This window comes from Bactrocera tryoni, chromosome 4, assembly GCF_016617805.1.
Source record: "Bactrocera tryoni isolate S06 chromosome 4, CSIRO_BtryS06_freeze2, whole genome shotgun sequence".
Lineage (NCBI taxonomy): Eukaryota > Metazoa > Arthropoda > Insecta > Diptera > Tephritidae > Bactrocera > Bactrocera tryoni.
In genome coordinates this window covers 74352197-74371962 of record NC_052502.1, presented here as the reverse complement: position 1 = coordinate 74371962, position 19766 = coordinate 74352197, and the positions used below count along the sequence as shown (strand labels likewise).

Genomic DNA, 19766 nt, shown 5'->3' with positions numbered 1-19766 from the left:
AGCAAAGCTTTATCGCAACTCAACAAGTTTCCATAATTGGCAATGACAACTAAGCCCCAAAAAATTATATCGTCAAAATAGCCCACTTATTTAACTAAAAATTGCGCTTGCCAATTGCAGATAGCGCTTATTGCTGAAATTTTTTTTACATCATTTGTTGCTTATAGTTTTGCCTTCGCACTGCCAACGTTACTTTTGCCTTAAAAGCGTTGCTTTGGCAGTCAGCGCATTAATGTTGTCGTTCGCTTGTCCATAATTAAGCACATGGTTGCCACTCTGCACATTTAAACTGCATTTTCCGCTTTTTTATCTTTATGGCGACCATTTGCGGTTGTCGTATGAATGTTTAAATGACAAGTGTGCTGCATATTAAGTAATTTATTAATTAGTTAAGTGAGTTAGTTCCAAAAAGATTGTAAAGCAAGAAAAAAGGGAAGTTGAAAATATTAGCAGTCAAATAAATTGCCATACGTCTATAATTTTTTTTAGTTTAACATATCTTTGAAGCTTTCCAAAATAAAAAATTTTTTTAATAATCTTTCTGTTTGCAGTTCAAAAAATAAATACTCGACGCAAACTGTCAAAAAGCTTCCAACGTATTGGTTTCTCGTTTGCCTATAATTAGCCGACTAGCGTGCGAACTGTGCGCACATGTTTAATGGCGCTATGATTGATGGCTTTGTGAGCTTCTTTTTAATAAATTGTTATTTTGCTGTTAGTGGAACAGGTTTTGGGGTATATAGCACATAGTGGTATTAAATTTTGTGGAACGGATTTTTTATGCGCGTTAATACGCACTTGACATACATAGTTTAAATGCTATGAAAAATTAGTAAAATTTTTTTTTTTAAGCTAAAAAAATTTATATTTCTGAAATAGAACTAAATATATTAATAAGTTTTAATCGATAATTTATTGATAACAAATTTGGTTTTTCTGTAAATATTATCAAAAGTTGTTCGATAACAAAAATAAAAAAATTTGTGTACACCGATAATTTATCGACAAAACAAATTTTCTATAAATAACGATAAAGAAATTATATTTTGAAATATTGATAATTTATCGATAACAAAACAATAAATTCTTAATATCTGTAGTTTATCGATAACAAAAAAACAAAAACGATAATGATAACAGAATTAAAAATTTCTATAAACATCGATAACAAAAAATAATTTTAAAGTTTCGCTAATTTTTCGATAACAAATCTAAACTCTTTAATTACTGATAATTTATCGGCAACCAAAAAATTGGTATCGATAATTTATCGGTAACACGAATAGAAAATTCTGCAAATTTCCATATCCAAACTATAAGTTCTTAAATACCAATAATTTTTCAGTAGCAAAATTAAATTCATCTGGGTATCATTAATTTATCTTTACATTGTTAAATATCGATAACAAAATATTTTTTTCTGGAAATGTCGATAATTTATTGACATATCGATATGTTTTACACAGGAATAAATCTATATTTCAGTTCATACCCTTCGAAATGTATTATATTTTTATTAAAGTCTTTCAATTAAACCGTTGCATTAATTATTCCCTCCCCAAAATGCCAAATTTTATGCTTAAACACACTAAACAAGCCAACGTGGGCGTTAGTATATACTGTAGTATACTTCAAAAATGAATACAAACAGTAGTATTCTATATATACTCATCATATCATCCAATATTGTCAACCAACGCCACTCTTCTTTCTTTATTGCCAACCCTCTATTGCTGAATGCAACAAATTTGGGGGGTCCCATACGCGTTGCGCTAAAACTACATAAGTGTATGCCAATGCCAGCAACGTCATCAACACAGCATCCACACACACGCACAGGCAATTTCAATCCAGCTATCAAACGTAAAGATGTGAATGAATAATTTTGTGGGGGGACTAAATATAAACTATATAAGTATGTGAAGGAAAGTAAAATAAATTGTGAAGAAAATTCTTATTTGGCGGATAAAGTGGTTGTTTTTGAATTTCCGTGAATATTGGACGTGTATATACTTACGAATTTTTGCAGTTTTTTTTTAACCACCGGAATTTGTGTTGGATGACGCACTAAAGAAATGGCATGCCATTATTTGTAGTCAGGAATTTGTCAAATATTGCCTCATCGTAAAATATGTATATAACAAGTCCATTGCAAATGGTTTTATTTTCAAACTGCGTAGTCTGTGTTAGACGCCTGATTTTGGAATTTAGACACTCGGTATCTCATAAGATGATGTCAAGTAGCATACCATCATATTGAACATTCTGTCAAAGCTCAATGACTGAAAATATAATATTGACGTCTGAAGTGATTGTAAACTAACGATCGAAAAGGTACAATTAAGATATGTTAAGGCCATGATAAATACTCTGAAAAAAATAGTACCCTATGAGCGTTCATTTTGGTGCCATTCCGTTTGCTTCCTGTCCTAGATGGAAAACAGATCATATCTGGTTCGCCATAATTGATTTGAGAGTTATAATAATCATTTGTCATTCCTTATGGGTAATTTTACTCCTCTTCGGCGGTGTTCTTCGCTTTGGCTGTACTTCGTCGCGAGGCCTCTTGGCATCACGAGACAACTTTTTCGTGCTTCCTTATTTGTAATGTGCTCCTCCTGAGCACTTGTGTGTAACTTTGCTATCACACCGAGAAGATCTCTCATGGTGTTGTTGATAGACCGCTGGGGTGGGTGCATTGTTTCTATCAACTTCTTAACCGCGTCCTCTTGTTCAACCATACAGTTTCTACGAGGTTACATCGCCTTTGCTGGGTAGTGGAGTCGCCCAACGCTGATGGTGATGATTTCGCTTTCACAGGTTTGTCAAAACCATTGCTCGGGGACGTTTCCAATTTGGTACCCTCTTAAAGGGGTCTGCTTCCGCAATAATCGTACTATGGGGAGACCTTCCAGTGCTGCTGTTTCCTATAATTCCAAAAATGTTGCTGCTGCTGTTGTTATTGTTGTTGTTTGTCATGTTGTTCTCCATGTGTTGTTTTTACCATTGTATTGTATGCAGTGGGACGGCTTCAAATAGACAGGTACGGGTGTACCCTCGGGGACACTGCACCTAGCCCAGTTCCTTAAGGCCTGTCCTCCGCTTTACCAGTCCGGGAAAACATGGTCGAATCGGCGATCGCCCGGAGCCACTACTCCTGGGACCAATGCATAGGGGCCGAACGGACTGCTTCCTAATATACAACGAAGCGGACAGATCGACAGAGCATGTCCATATCACCCTCTCCATCCCACCAGCAGAGAAAACGCTGTCAACACATCGACGGACTTCCAGTGCGCCGCGCTGTTTACCGGTATTTCTTAATGACAGCCGCACCTAACATGGTGAACAGAAGCTTACCAGGAAGCAGCTCATTATGGGTCCGACGCGCCTGTATTCTTATTGTTCATCATGTCCATGCATGGTGATAAGGGGGACGCGTATTTCTATGAAGCGGTGTTCATTCGCCACAGTCATGGGAGCTTCAGCGGATATGTTAGCTTTTATGCCTCATCCTCTACGCCTGCCGCTCATCTTGCTTATTTGTTATAACTTATTTCCCAACCTGCGGACTCTCACGGTAGCTTAGTGCCCAGCTAGAGACCCCAAATCCGATGGTACGGAACACTCCGTCCGGGACATGTTAAAGTATTATGACCTAGGTGCAACCGAATTTAACTTTTACTTGTTTTATTATATTGGAAATATTTCTGTGTTGTTTGTCTACCTTTGAGGTTATGTTATTTTTGAGTTGTATACAAAGCTCTGTAGAGAATTTTAATTTCTAAGCAGCTATGTAATATTATCTGAGAAAAGAAAAAAACCTGACAACACTAATGATACACCCTTTATCTTTTTCAAAGAAGCTTTTCCACCCACAATAAAAGAGAAAATCGAAGAATGTTTGGTATTTTAATAAGTTCAATACTTTTTTGGATGTTTGTATGTATTTATGAGCATTTAGGCACTGTACAACGACCTGAGAATTCTTAATGTAGTAAATTGAATGTAAATTAAACGGTCATTGTGCTACTTTTACCTAAAAAAATATTTTCGATTGCTTTTCATGCCACCTCATTTTACTTGCATACGTACTTGTGTGAGTGTGCGTGCATTGTTAGCGCACTACGGTAGCCGCCCATTAAGCGTGTGGGCGCTTTCCATGACCAAATTATGAAAATAATTGATTTCTCGTCAACCGAGTATTGTGCGTGTGGACAATGAGTAATATTTTTTAAAGCAAAATAAAAAATTTAAAAACAAATTGCAGTAAGTGTGTATGTCTGTATGTGGTATACAAAATGAAAGCATGTCACATAATATTATGCTCACTTAACTTTGAATGCCACAGAAGGCGGCGACCACACCAAAAGCACGACGCGACGTCATAAATCACACAATTTTACTGTATCAAAAGCACATGCATTAAAGAAAGTACGAAAGCAAGTAAAGAAAAACAAAGCGAGTAATAAATGTAATGAATAAATGTGGAGATGCCGGCTGCTTGCTCGCCTGCTTGATGAGTGAGCTAAGCCAAGCAAATTGCTGAAGACTGTCGGTTGGCTGGCTTCATGCCAAAGACATTTCTGAAATTCTCAGAAATTCTCGGAAATATTTTTCAACCATTGCATTGTGTCATAAAAAAATTCACACCAACCCACACGGCAGGCGCGTCACCTACAAATGTACATATACAATATACATATGTATGCATATAAATAATCTAGATGCAAGCATATTTATTATTATTATATGCAAATCCATGGCAAATGCAAATACTTGCTGCGGTATAAAATTCATAAAATTTACGCGGCTGTAAGTCATCATCAAAAGCCATGTACACATTTATTTTCCATACAACAATAAATATGTGTAGATCATTTTTGCTATAAACATTTTAAAAAGAAGAAAATGCAAACTTCATCGAAAAAATTTACTGCCCAGATTGTATGTGTCAAGTGCATGTGCGCGCGAACAGAAACCCACGCGCTGATTGCGCTGCAAAAATCGCAGAAAAATGGAAAGTAAATATTAAAATATTCATGCAAGATATAAAAAAAATAAAATGTTGCATGGAATTCGCTACAATGCATTTAATTGGAATTATTTCCACAGCTTTTGTGTTTCTTCTCCATCAATTTATTTGTACAAACAAAACAAAGTACGTCAAAGTGACGCACAAACAATTTAAAGGCATCGAGTATTTTGTGGAAAAAGTTAATGCAAATGTAAGCAGAGCTAAATTCAACAAAGTATTTAATTAAAGCATTACAACAAAAGCCATATGATGATCAAAGATTTGTCTTTATCGGGGGATGAAAGTATTCTCTTGAACCCCTTGGAGGTATATATATTTGTACCAAGACCTCAGATACTATTTAATCGGTTTTAAAAATTATATTAGTCACCCGACCGCAATTTTGAACGAGAAATATACGATTTTTTTATTTATAATTTTTGCGTATAGATATTAAATTTTTACATTTCTAAATTTTTTCGATTTATCGTTTTTTTTTTGTAATTTACCGATTATGAATTTCATCGATTTTTCGTAATTTATCGAATTGAATTTCTCATAAATTTTTATATTTTTTATAGATTTTTAAATCTTTGTTTGCTGAAAATTATTTTTTGCGCTACTATAAATTGTTCGTATTTTTGGCCAATTTTTAGAACTATTTCGTTTTTTTATAATTGATTTATAAAATTATTTTAGCGATATTTTTAAATAATTTTTTTACAATTTTCGTTTCTTTTCTCGATCGAAATTTTTTAAATTACTTTTTTCATTATCATATGTGCAATTTTCACTCCTTTTTCGTATATTTTTATATATTGTATTTATCGATTTTTTTATCCATACATTTTTCGTTCGATTTTAAAAGTCTCATGCATTAACAGCAATCGAAATTCTTAACTTAATCGAATAATTTGTTATTTATCGATATTGGCAAACTTTTCCATTTTCTTTTATGAACTACTTATCTTTCCATAAATTTTATCATAATATATTTTCCATATGATTTTTGCATCTATCGATTTTGCCATTGTTTTATTTATTGTTTATACCCTTCTCGCTCTATTATTCAGCATGTCGATCCTTAATGTCGTGGTTATTACTTTTTTCACACTAAGCGATTTTATGCAAATTTTTCCATTTTGTATATTTATCGATTTTTCTCATTTTTATCGTTTTATTTTACCCATATTTTTTTATCAATATTTTTTCCAATAAATTTGTACATTCTTTGTATTTAAATCGCTTAAATTTTTGTGCTTTTATCGATTTTTGTATATATAGTCGTGCATTTATCGATATTTCATTCACTAGTAGATCATAAATTCTTGAAATGTTATATTTTTATTTAATTCGTCGATATTGGTTATCTTTTCTTATTTTTTGCATCTCGATCTTTCGATGAAATTAAAAAAAAATGGTCCTTTTATGTGCTCGGTTTTATTTTCCCTCTTTCATCTAAATGCTAATTTGTTTTAAAATAATATACGCACATCGCCTCATAGCCACAGAGGAAGTCGATGATTTCATTAATTAATGTGACCGCACAACAACACTTTGCTCTACTCTGCCGAAGGGGATTACTCATACGACGCGTGGGATCACAGCGAAATGTTTGTAGATTTTCCCTGTCCATATTTGTTTGTTGTTTTAGCGCACTTTGCATGGCAAATGCTCAACAATGACATGTACAACAAATAGAGGGATAAAAAATTGCTAGAAAATAGCACTTGTGCATACGCTGCGGCCACATCTGTTTGCTGGAATGCCACAGACTGACATTTGCGTACAGCAACAAGTACGTATGTGAATGTGCATATCTAATTATTGTTGTTTTTGCAGTACATTTGCTGCGGTCTATCTCTAGTATCGTCTGCTGCCATTTTTTATTGCTGTAGTCTTGTTGTTATTTTTGCTGGTCGTCGGCCGTCATTGGCAACAATTATGGAATTTAACTATGTATGAAATTGCTGCTGTTGTTTGTTGTTTGTGTTGATGGCAATGATAATGAATTGTAATCGAATATCAAATGTAGCGCGAAAAATTAATTTATATGTACATACATATGTATGTACATGCATATACATACTATTTACATAATTATGAATGTTTTCTCACATGTATTCTTTTGTTTGTGGAAAAAAGCAAACGAATTTGAATGGCATATACATACATATACGGTACGTTCAAAACAATTTCTTCGGAGCTTTTAGTAGTGCCATGCACAATAGTCAATACTAAATTTCGTGAAGATATCTTCTGAATTGAAATAGTTGACTTATAGTAAATTCTTTTCTAAAGATTGTTTGTCGCAAAAGTCTTGCAAGAGACTGATAGCTTTAATGAGTGTTCGCTTCACATAAACTTGTTTTTGTTGTTACTGCACTAATCAAGCTTTCTCTTAATTGAAAGTAAAAGGCCTGATAGAACTGCAAATATACTTGCATACATATGTACATATGTATGTACATAAGTATGTATATTTATTTATCTTTCGTCGTCTTATGACTTGCTTGCTTCAAATAGTGCATTGAAATACAAAAAAAAGTTGACTCAACAGCCGATTCATTCGAATATACCGTTATACAATGCTTGCAAATATTATTTTTCGTAGGAAAATATATAATTAATAATTTCGTTGCACTTATTTTGGTTATGACATTTGAATATTGCTTAAGGTGATGAGTGTGCATAAAATTTATCGATAAATTTAAAAAGTGGAAACATACAATTAATGTTGATTTTTACAAAGGAAAAGCATAACGTTTTTATTTTTAAAGCATATTATTATTTTTAAATAATAAAAAAAATACAAATAACAAAATAATTAAAGTGCCATTCAATCAAATTATACGAATTGTATTATGTTGCTTGATTTGTAATATGAGTTGTATAACATTTCTAACAACACTAAAGGTGTTTTTCGTAATCAATCAGTGGCAGCATTACTATGATGAAACTGTCTTGCGCTGTCAGCACCACAATAATTCCAACTCACGCCACTTTCGTAAATATAAGAAACTTTTTCATCAACACTACCACTAGGCAATGAGTTTACATTTATTTTCTACAAACTGCTTAATCACTTGCAGCATTCATTTACTGTTTTTCTGATCACTCACACGCACACAAAACACACATTTTTCTTTGCACTACAAATTAAGCGTGGCAATTGCTCAATCAAATTGAAATGTGTTGACGCAATGTTTGATGAATGCATGCAGTATTGAGTGAAAGAAGTTTGGACACGCAACAAAAACAATAAAACACAGATACAACGAAGTAAAAGTAGCATAAAAATTGATCTATGCAACGTACAAACCAACAGCGCAAACTCGTTGGCTCACTTGTGCCACTAATTGTTTTGTTTTCGTTGTTTTTGTCAATTGAAATGATGTAAAAAACAAGAAAAACGTTAACTGCCGTTGCACCGAATCTGTTATGTCCTACTCAGGTGCATTTCTTATAGCAAATATAAAAAACAAAAAAGTTTTCCATACGGAAACTTGATTTTGATCGGTTAGTTTGTATGAAAGCTGTAAGCTATATTAGTCCGATCTGAACAATTTGCCCGGAGATTATAGTGCTACATTCGACAATAATCTATGTCAAATTTCGTAAAAATAGCTTTTCATTTAAAAAAAGTTTTTTATACAAGAATTTGATATGGATCAGTCAGCTTGTATGGCAGCTGTATGCTGTAGTGCTCCGAAATCGGCGTTTCCGACAAATGAGCAACTTCTGAGTGATAAAAGAATGTGTGCAAAAATTTAGATCGATATCTCATGAACTGAGGGACAGAAGGACATGTCTAAATCGACTCAGCTCGTCACGCTGAACATTTATACATACATACATACATATATACAACATACTTTATACTCCGACGTTTCCGTCTGAATGTTGTAAACTTTGCCAAATTTATGACAAAAACTTACAATTGTGTGTAATGTTACTGCAATAATTGAAAAATCAAAGTGTAGACTAAGTTTAATATTCACCAAAATTTCAAAAAAGTGTATACGCGATTTTAGTGTTTACCGAATGTACTTAAATGTCAATAAGTATTTCTCGAAATTGAATTTAAAATACAAATTATGTGCACATTCTAGATATTTCTTTATGTGATTATGAGTTTCACTCTTCTCCCGCCTTGATTAAATAAGAAATAGTGACAATCTAGAGTTAGAATTTGTTCAAAATTCTTTTGGTATCATCTAAGCCACCCACAGCGTGTTCAACAATTCCGAAACTAATTTTTATAGATCCTCATTCCATGTGGTAACTCACCGGCCACCATGCGCCGCCTATAAAACAGCAGGCAGAGCCATATTTAAGTATCAAAACTATGCACAAATTCATACATACATACATACGTATGTGAAATAGTAGCCCGCTGACTTCATTTGGCCGCCAATTCGGTCATGGTCATTATTTAATATTGAGGTTAGAATGAAGCGCTGCCTGCAATTCGCACAATTAAAAGAAGTTTAACGCAACTTTTATGAACGCTGAATAGTCTTGAAACGGCATCGTTTTCACTGCTATCTACAAACAAGGCACTCACTTCCGTTCGCCTACTCACACACACTCGCACATCAACATTTTTAGTTAGATAGTATGTGCCGACTTTGGACCAAGTAGAAAACGCATGTGCATTGAATAGATGATACCACAAATTTTGTATGTACAACGGATGCGTGGGTTCGCGTTTACGAGACGATATGAAGTGCTTTTTGCATAAGTGCATGCATAACTGTATTGTGAACTAACGGTATCAAGTACACACACAATTCTACAAATGCTTGCTCATCAGAATAATATGGCATTGTTGTAAGCCGCATACAACGACGGCGAAATGTTGAAACAAAAAAAAACAAAAAATCGCCCCAAACAATGTGCGCCAACAAGAAGTCCAACAAAACTCAATTCATTCAGCAATTCAAACAGCTAGCAAAACAATCTACTCAACACCATCTGTAGGTTCGCGGCAAGGTTGCACAGTCAACGCGCCGATAGCTTTTAGCAGTTCCACATGTTCAGGTCTTCAATTAATGTGTGTATGTACATACATGTACATACATATATACTATACTTATGTTTGTGTGTTGCTTAAGAGCAAAAGAAAAGCAATTAAAATATTTAAAAGTGGCGAAGAGGGCGTGATAAATAAAAATACCAGCCAAAATGCATAATTGAGTGCCGCTTCAGCGCCCCTCACACACGTTATCTTCCATATCTCTATATTCCAGCTAAATGTATGGCAAACAAAAAATTGTCTGGAAATTGAGTTCAATTTGCGCACATTCCGATAATTACGCGAGGTGTTGATGCGTGTAAATGGAAATGAAATAAAAAAAATCGATTATTTTATAGATTTCCAAATATGTTCTACAGATGTGCGTAACTACAAAGTAATCATAAATGTAGTTGTTGATGTATTTATGGAAATGATAAACTAGGCGTGTACAAGGTCAATGTAAATTAATACATTGTTAGGTTGAAAAATTTAAATGTAATGGAGATAAAGGGTATTTTTCAGTATATTTTTTCAAAAAAAAAAATTTTGAAAATTAGCTTTAAAATTTTTATACAAGTAATTGTGTTTATCAAATTTTGGGAGAGAAAGGGGCTCAGCTTATCACGCTGATCATTTATATGCATATACATATGAATACCTTCTGGCTGTTACAAAATTGTGTTAAACTTAATATACCCTGTTCAGGGTATAAAAATGCGAGGATACCAGATATAAAGCTTATGAAATTTTGATTATGTCAAGAAATTGTTAATAAGCATTTTCATATTTCTAAATAGTAGTATTTTTTGTTAACTATTTATTTAAATTGTTTTGAGATTCCACTCAATCGCGCGCTAAACAATAAAATATGCAAATTCCATTCCGTCTGAGAGTAATTACCTTTATAGCTTTGCGCATGCGTAGCTAAATTGCTTGCAATGAAAGCGCGCCACGGCTTGTTTGTCGCCGTTTTTCCTTATTGTCTAGTAAACTTGGCGGTTCACGTCAATTTATTTATTTTTTTTTTTAAATCTTTTTTTATTTGAAGCCACTCAACAAGTGTGCCCACCGCCCCTCAGCGATAAGGTTAACAACGCTATCCATAACTATGTGCCTTCCACATACTTTCTAATATTTTTTTGCGATCTTCGTGCGTGTCGACTTTGTGGTTGAGCGCATTGTTTTCACCAATGTCTTTGTTTTATTTATGTTTCTTCTTTCAATGCTTTATTAGCGCCAAGTGTCTTTTTATGTTTGTCGCTTCATACTTTCAAATGTTTTTAAAATTGCATTGTTTTGCAAGCGCCCACATTTTTTTCGCTGCATGCTTGTTAGCTCTTTCACTATTAGGTTTCAAGTCGATTCGCCACACTCGTAATGACTAAATAATTATTTTCCAGGCGTAATGAATGCAACTGATTGGCGCAACGGAATTTTAATTTTGTAATTTATACCAATACCTGTTCGTGTTGGCGTGTTTGAACAACATAATATATATATTTTATAAATATTTTTTTTGTCATTCCGTTTCTTGCAAATCAGAAAAAAATATTTCGTATTTTAACTAAATATATAGTATATTGAAGTTTTTAATGACTTTTTTAATATGCATTCGAGATCAAATTTGACCCGGACAGGTCCATACAAAAATTGATATAAGCTTTTGTTATGTTCTTGGGAAGTTCTGACCGTTTTGTTTACCTTTAACGATAATAACAACCCTCCCTGAGGCCAATATCCCTTTTCTTTTCATTTAGCGTGGTCAACAACCATTCCTAGGATGAAATCAATAATCCCCCTGATTACGTTTAATGAAGTCAACAAACCTTCCCTAGTGAATGACCTCTTTGTTTACATTTAGTGACCTATCTTTACGAAGTCAATCACCCCTTTGTTTACATTTAGCAAGATCAACAACCCTTAGCTAGGACAATGAACCTCAGCGCGTTTGTCATCTCTAAAGGACATTGTTTTCACTGAGCACCATTGATGATTGCAGTAAAGTGTCTGACCTTTGTAATGCTTTTTCTTTCAGCTAGTGTTGTCGAGAAGAGTCAAAACTGAGGTTGATTTAAAAAAGGTTGATAAGGTTGAAAAAAAAATCCTAAAACTTATTTTAATCAAAAAATGTGCATTTTGGTAACGCAAACTCCTACAAAAAAGTTTCGTATTATTTTATTTATGATTGCTAGCAGTTTTGTTTCGAAATTACATTTTATGTATAATTGCATAAAGATGAAGTAAATAATTTCTCTCCCGTTTTGTGCAAGCCATCGAAAAATACAAATATATGTACATATGTATGAAAGCGGCCACGGAAAGTCATGCTCATTGTAATGTGCAATGAATTTAAGTGTGAGAGTGTGCAGTTTGGGCACTAATTGTAATAACTTTTATTGCATTCATTACTTTTTAACTGTTCCCACAGTTAAACTCCATTTCACATGCTTATTTTTGGCATAATTTTCTAACCAAATGGCCATAATAATTATATACATTATTTTCTAACGCAAATTTGAATTTTACTGTGTGCTACCCAAAGAAAATGCAATGTAATATAGTGTACTTAATGTTTAACGCACGAATTAAGAAAGCTTTTTATATTTAATATTTTTTCTTCATTTACTCGACATTACAAATACTCAACATTTAAAAAAAATTAAAATGAAAATGAAATCATTAATCCAATTAACCTACGGCAACCTCGTTTTCATTTAATCAATTCCAGTTGAGCAATAAAAAGTCTAACTTGACTAAACGTTTACATATGTACATACATACATATCCTCTTTAACACTTTTTAATTACACACCCCACCCCCTGCGAGCAACAGCCCACCCATCATACGCGCCGCGATTCCATCTAAGTATGTGTGCAAGAACCGTAAGGCGCTCTTGCGCCCATTTGTGACCCACATTTAAAAACAAGTGCATAATGTTTTTTCCGTTTTGTTTTAAATTTGTATAGCCATTACTGCTATGCCGCTATCTCTGTTGCCTTGCTAGAATTTTAATCATTTTTGTTCGTACACTATGAAAAGAAATGGAAGAAAATGAAAAATTATGTCATCTATTACTAGTTGAGAATGTAAATAGCGTTGTACTATTACACATATACATATGTATGTATTGTATAGTTTGTAAGCTAAATCCTAATGTCCAAGTAATGTTAGTTTGAAATATAATTTTCTGATTCTATGCATAACCATTTCAAATTTAAAAAAAGCAAAAGAAATTGATTACATGGTAATTTTAATTTTAATATTTTTATTTGTTTTATTTAAGTTCTTGTTATTTAACATTTTTAAAATATTTTATTATTTATTTATTTCATATTAAATTATTATTATTTTTTTGAAATTAAGTTTCTTTAATTAATATTTGTTTTATTTTTTATAATTTTTTTATTTATTTATTTCTTTTTTAGAATTTTTAAGCATTATGCTACACATTATATCTTATGGGAGATGACTACCATCAATCACATTGGCAATATTTGTAGAACCAATCAACTAATCGATTACATTTAATTGTCCTTCACTTGTTTGTTATTCAGTGACAGAAATAAATATGCTTTTGAACCTCAGCATTCCGAAAAGTAAATTACATATATTTCAAATTTTTCTTGTATAACGGTAAATTTTAATGTTCTAAAGTCATAGCATACTTTCTGTTATAGTCATCTACACATTGCTGCAGATTTATGTTGCTGCACTTGACAAGTTACTTACACTTTTTTATTGCCTTAGCCCAAATCTTGACAAGCCTTAAGAGCAAACAAAAAAACGAATTGCACGTTATGTGCGAAAGCTTTAATATATATACATATATGATTTGTAGGCATGTAGCAAAGCATACATACATATATGGCTTGCTAAATTTATATAGTAAATTCTATATGTGGAACAGCATGAATGTACGGCGATTGTCTGTGATTTTGTAACCTACATTTTATGTGCTTTTGCTGGATACTTAACTGTCTTAAAAACATTTTTTTTGTTCGTTTTTGTTTCTTTTTGTCAAAACCACTTTTGTTCATTGTTGTTTGGGATTTATATATTTTTTTGCAATTTATAGTTTGTAAGTTGGCAAGCCGCAAATGAGTTGCTACAAGTTTTGTTTAACATGACTGTTAGTGGCAGTTGAAGTGCTCTTAGAAAATGTGCGCTAAAAAGGCCCATTGAGATGTTTTAGAAATGCATGCGCATTTGTTTCGATTTGTTAAATATAATGGGTGCTGTTGGCACAAACTTGCTCATTAAAAAATATGCTATTAAAATGTGAAGCGTTGATGGCAAGACTGAAAATATATTTAATTAAGCATTGTACTTTTTACGTAATTAGTTAGAATATACATATGTATTTACATTTTTTTAGAAAATATATTATATATTGATAATCTAATCACTTTTTATTATATTTTTCACCTCTACAGAATGTGGTGGACCATCACTGGCAACTTTGGCAATATACTGCCTATCGATTGGTCGAAATCATTCACACGCCAAATGCACATGCCCACATTGAATTTGGGCCAAAATCAGCTTGGTGCCGGTAATGGCAGTGCTGGTAATTCGCTTGATGCCACCACACCGGGTGATGAATTGACCAGCGAGGATGAGGCTGTAGCCAATGATCTCGATATGCATGCATTGATATTGAACGGGCTGAATTCGGAGCATGAGGAACCCATTAAAACGGTTGAGGAGGTAATCAAAGAGATTGATGATATTATGGACGAGGCTGAGAGTCCATTGGATGAAGCAGAGACCTGTGAATCGGAAGTGATAGAGAAAGCTAGAGAGGTGTTGGGTGCGCCATTGTATGCGGAGAGTAAGTACACACTTCATTCTTTAATATTCCTTTTCGCTAAACAATAATTTTCTTATAGAATTGCAATATTTATCGATATCACAATTGAATGAGCTCTACATGGAAATGGAAATGCTCATACAGGAACTCAGCGAGACACTAATCAATGAATTGGCGTTGCGCGACGAGCTCGAATATGAGAAAGAGCTGAAGAACTCGTTCATTTCATTGTTGCTGGCGGTACAGAATAAACGTCGACAGTATCATGTGGAGAAGAAGCGTGGAAAATTGCAAGGTAAGTCAATAGCTATTTGAATGCGCTGTAGATTGGAGTAGTTAGGTTGAAGGCGTGTCAAACAAAACCGAATTTTTGAACTATAGAAAACTAACCTTTTGATTACATAAGAAGCCTGAAATTCGCACGAAAATTTTAATTGAATTTGGAAATTATAAATTTTTTTATATCATTTTTTTATATATACAACTTTAAAAGCGTTTTTAAAACTTTAAGATCAATTTGAAAATTTTCAAAATTATATAAACAAACCTATCCTAAATGTTTTTTAAAGTAGTTTTTTTATAAACTGCTTGAATAGGGTTTCTAAAACTTCAGCATATTTTTTTAGTTTTGTTTTTGTAAACTGTCTGAAGAGCGTTTCTAAAACTAACGGCAATTAGTCAAACTGTGTAAACACACATAACCTAGAATTAATTTGAACTTTCTGAATTCCTTCGAATTTTAAAACACGTTTTAAAAGTAAGATGAAGGTATAATACGTATTAGAAAGCCGGAGCCTGCTCTTAAAAATATATGTCCTATAGTTTTTGAGTCAAAATTTGGAAATCCTATAAAAAAGCCTAACTTAGAATTTTTTCGAACTTACAGCATTTTTTCGAAAATTCTAAACACGCCATAAAATCAACATTGAGGCACGATTAAACAGAAGCCAGCTATTAAAATACATTTTCTATGGCTTCTTGGCCAAAAATTTATTTTTCTCTAATGCCAACCGTTTAATAGAGAACTATAACACTTTTATAGAGCTAATAATCCACAGATTATATTTTGTTTATGCAGAGTGGACGGTTTAGGACTTGCACCGGCCGATATGATCTAAGCGTCCGTATATAAATACTTTATTCGAGAAATTTAACCAGTTAAGACGCATTGGCTTTGGTTTTATAGACGGAGAAGGTTTTGGACTTTTTTCGAAAATAGACTTTTGCTCCTATTCAAGATGCGCTTCATCTTCGATTCGTTTGTCTTCGGTTTTATTAAGAATTTGCTATATATCATAGCTAAGGTGAAAAAGATTTCGAACGTATACGATTTTCTTCAGGATGCGCTTCATCTTCTATTAGTTTGTCATCAATTTTATAAGAAATCAGCTATAAATCGCAGCTTAGTAACAGGCGGAAACGATTTCAAACTTTTTTTTTGAACATAGGGGTCTTTGATTTGCACACAAACTTTTTTTTTGTAGATAATCGTTTTTTAAGGTTTTTCGTGCAAGAAATTTGGAAATTCGTTTTCAACTGCCCATGTTAACCGTTATTAAATAATATTTTTGGTGATCGGTAATAGTTTTAAGTTAAACAAAGCACTCAAAGCGTGCGGTTATTATTATTTTCCATTGTAATTACCAGGACCGGAGCCAAAGTATCTGACCACTGTCATACCTTACCACATGGAGAATGGCACACCAAACAACCAGTCCTTGCAAGTGCTAATCAAAAGTGAGTACCAACAAATTATCTACACAAAGAATCAATTTAATTGCATTTTGCTTTGCTGCTTTTCAACTTACAGTACTAAAAGCAATCAATGAGGACAGTCCAACCGTACCCGCGCTGCTAACGGACTACATACTGAAAGTACTCTGCCCCACATAAATATGCACTGCATGTGAGCAGTCAGCTGAGTTGTTAGGTGTTTTAGTACGTAATTGCAGTCGATACATTTAGAACAAAAAAGAATACAAAATACAACAAAAAAAAGAATAGAAAACTCATATACATTGAGTAAAGAAGAGAAGCTAATTTAAATGAACAATTCTAAGTTATATAAAAAATATATTTCTTATTAATGTTTTTCTATTTTTAGTTACTAATTAAAAGCAAAAACTAAAACATGCGAGTAATAATAATGCATAAACATAGAAGATTTTAATTAAAAACGTAACGAGTACCATATATATGTATGAGTGTATAGTTTATAGACCGTTATTTTTGCCGGCATTAACGAGCGCTAACAATATCGAAGCGTGCGGGTTATTTAGTGCTCTTGGAAAGCGAGAGTTTTCAATATGCAAAAAAATTGTTTGTACACCCGAAAGGATAATGCATGAATTTCGACGGAAATATATTCATAAGCAGGCGTGAAATTAATGAAAAATTGTACAATTGGGAAAAGTTATTTAAATTTAAGATAACTGCTATGCAAATTAAATGCGCATTGCAAAATCTGCGCGCTGAAGAGCTAGTGAATTTCATTTAACCTAAACTGCCTACAATCAATAATAATTTATTTAGGTCTTTTGGTAGAAATAATAATTGTTGGAGCGTAAAAATTAATTTGTATCGCAGAAAGGATATTAAAGCCATATAAAATAATTTTCTGTGCAAGATTTTAAAGCTATATTCGATACTTTTTTGTTAAAATTATTAAAAGCAGCAAACTTGCACGTTGCTTGGCTGTTAATTTTTTCCACAATAGTTTTAAATTGCTTCAAAATATTCGTAAACACAACAAAGTGTTAAAGTAAAATCAGTAAAATACAAAAAAAAAACTCTTTATAACAAAATCATTGAAATTCTTTTGCAATGAGCACAAAAATAAAAATACAGCTTCGATATTATTTGCTCACGTATGTATGAATACATACATATATCGCATGTCAAAAATATTTTGCGTAAAGCATGCATGTAAGGTATGCATGTACATATTAATGCCGCAAAAATTATTTATAAAAACAACTTACATCCATAATTTTGTAAAGCTTAATGTAATTAATTGTAATTTATTATTTTATAAAATCAATTAGCTGTGTTGCTTTGCGTGTAAGTCAAAAAACATTAAAATAACAGTTATTTGAAAAATGCATAATTATAAACCTACTTAGATATATACAAACATATGCATATACAGTGTGTATTGTGTGCATTTGCGCAAAAAAAGCGAAGACAAAATACAAAACTTGCATTTTTTGCACACTTTTCTTTAATATTACAAGCGTTTATTAGCCGAATTTATTCCTTGTGTACTCATACTGCCTTGTAAGAAAAATGTGTAATTTTGAAAGCATTTGCAATTTTTTTCTTCTAAGTTGTTACCATATATGTACATATGTATGTACATACATTGCTTTGAGAAATATTTCCAATTAACGTTTATTAAAAATAATGCATTGCGTTTAATATACATATGTATATGGAAATAATTGAATATTGCTATTTTATACTTTTCGAGCGATTTTTCAACACTTATGTTTTTTCATATTTTAATTTTAAAAATTTTTGCCTGAAATATTTTGTGTATTAATTTTTTATTTCAGCAATATTTGTTTAAAATATTTATATATAATTTTTATAACTTGAAAATTTTTATAATTCTTTAAAATTTACATTTTTTCGCACTTTTTATATTTTTTAATATTTTTTAAAAACCGAAAATTAATTTTTGTATATAAATTTTTTCATTTAATTTATGTATATACATATGTATATTGAGGTTGATTTCTGCTATTTATGCAGTATATGATTTTTTTTGTTACTAAATCCTTAATTCACACTTCCGTACATTATTATTTTATGTGTTGCAATTTTCAAGCAATTTTGAAATTAATTAATTAGTTGTTTAAAATTTCATAATAATCATAATAATTTAAATGAAATAAGCTAAATAAAAAGTAGCTATTAATTAATTTACAGTGGCCATATTAATGCTTTCAATATTGTAAAAAAATAATGCAAATAATACAACAAAATCTTTATTAAAATACTTTTAGCCTTAAATACAAAAATTAAAATAAATTCCTGCAAAAAATAATGTTTGCTTAAAGTTTTAAAAAATATGCATACAAAATATAATTTTTGTTTAAAATTTTAATTTTATGAAAATTATATACATATTTAAATTTTTAATTTGTTGAAAATTATACACATATTTAAATTTTTAATTTAATGAAAATTATATACATACGTACATATACGCATTTATCCACTAAAGTCGTGTACTCACTGTAAATTCTCTATAAAAATAGGTTGATTTGTTTTAATTTAATCAGTTAATATTTTTTTACGCATTGACAGTTCACCAAATCTTCAACTCAAAAGCTTTTTGCGACATACTCTTATTTTGTATGAAAAATGTAATAAGAAAACTATTTCTTCCTACGCACTGTGTTAAATTTATTTTAGTAATTATAACTATTGTTATTATTCTTATAACGTCGTTTTGTTCAAAACTGCAGCAATATTTTTTATTGTTTTTTAGAATAACAGTTGTATATTTAAAAAAAATGAGATTTTAAATTTTACAAGTTAAAAAAATAATATTTTTTAATTGTAAAATATGTATAATTTTAATAAAGCCTATTATTTTTCATTTTATGTATGCCAAAATTGTTTAATTTTATTTTTTATAAACTTTTTTTCACGAAATTTCAAAAATTTTATGCTTAAATATATTTTTTTATTTGTAAGAATATTAATTATTGTTTAGATTGTTATGTATTTATATTTAAATTTTTTTTTATTTTATGACTATTTTCAATATACATACATATGTATAAATACATATGTATATATATGTATGTATACCATCTGATCAAATTCAAAAATAAAAAAAAATTCTATATAATTTATATTTTATTCGGGTCAAATTTGATCAGATAGTACATATACATATATGTTTTTG

General features: G+C 31.6%; 1 protein-coding gene across 1 annotated transcript in view; it reads left to right on the top strand.

The window, feature by feature from the left end:
- The window catches only part of LOC120774986 (fasciculation and elongation protein zeta-2), a 35186-nt gene extending 16980 nt beyond the window's left edge, over positions 1-18206 (top strand). The window contains exons 2-5 of the mRNA XM_040104894.1: positions 14472-14869; positions 14928-15143; positions 16496-16585; positions 16659-18206. Coding sequence (XP_039960828.1) covers positions 14472-14869; positions 14928-15143; positions 16496-16585; positions 16659-16741 — 787 coding nt within the window. The 3' untranslated portion in view covers positions 16742-18206. The remainder of the gene's footprint in view (positions 1-14471; positions 14870-14927; positions 15144-16495; positions 16586-16658) is intronic.
- The last annotated feature ends 1560 nt before the right edge of the window (positions 18207-19766 follow it).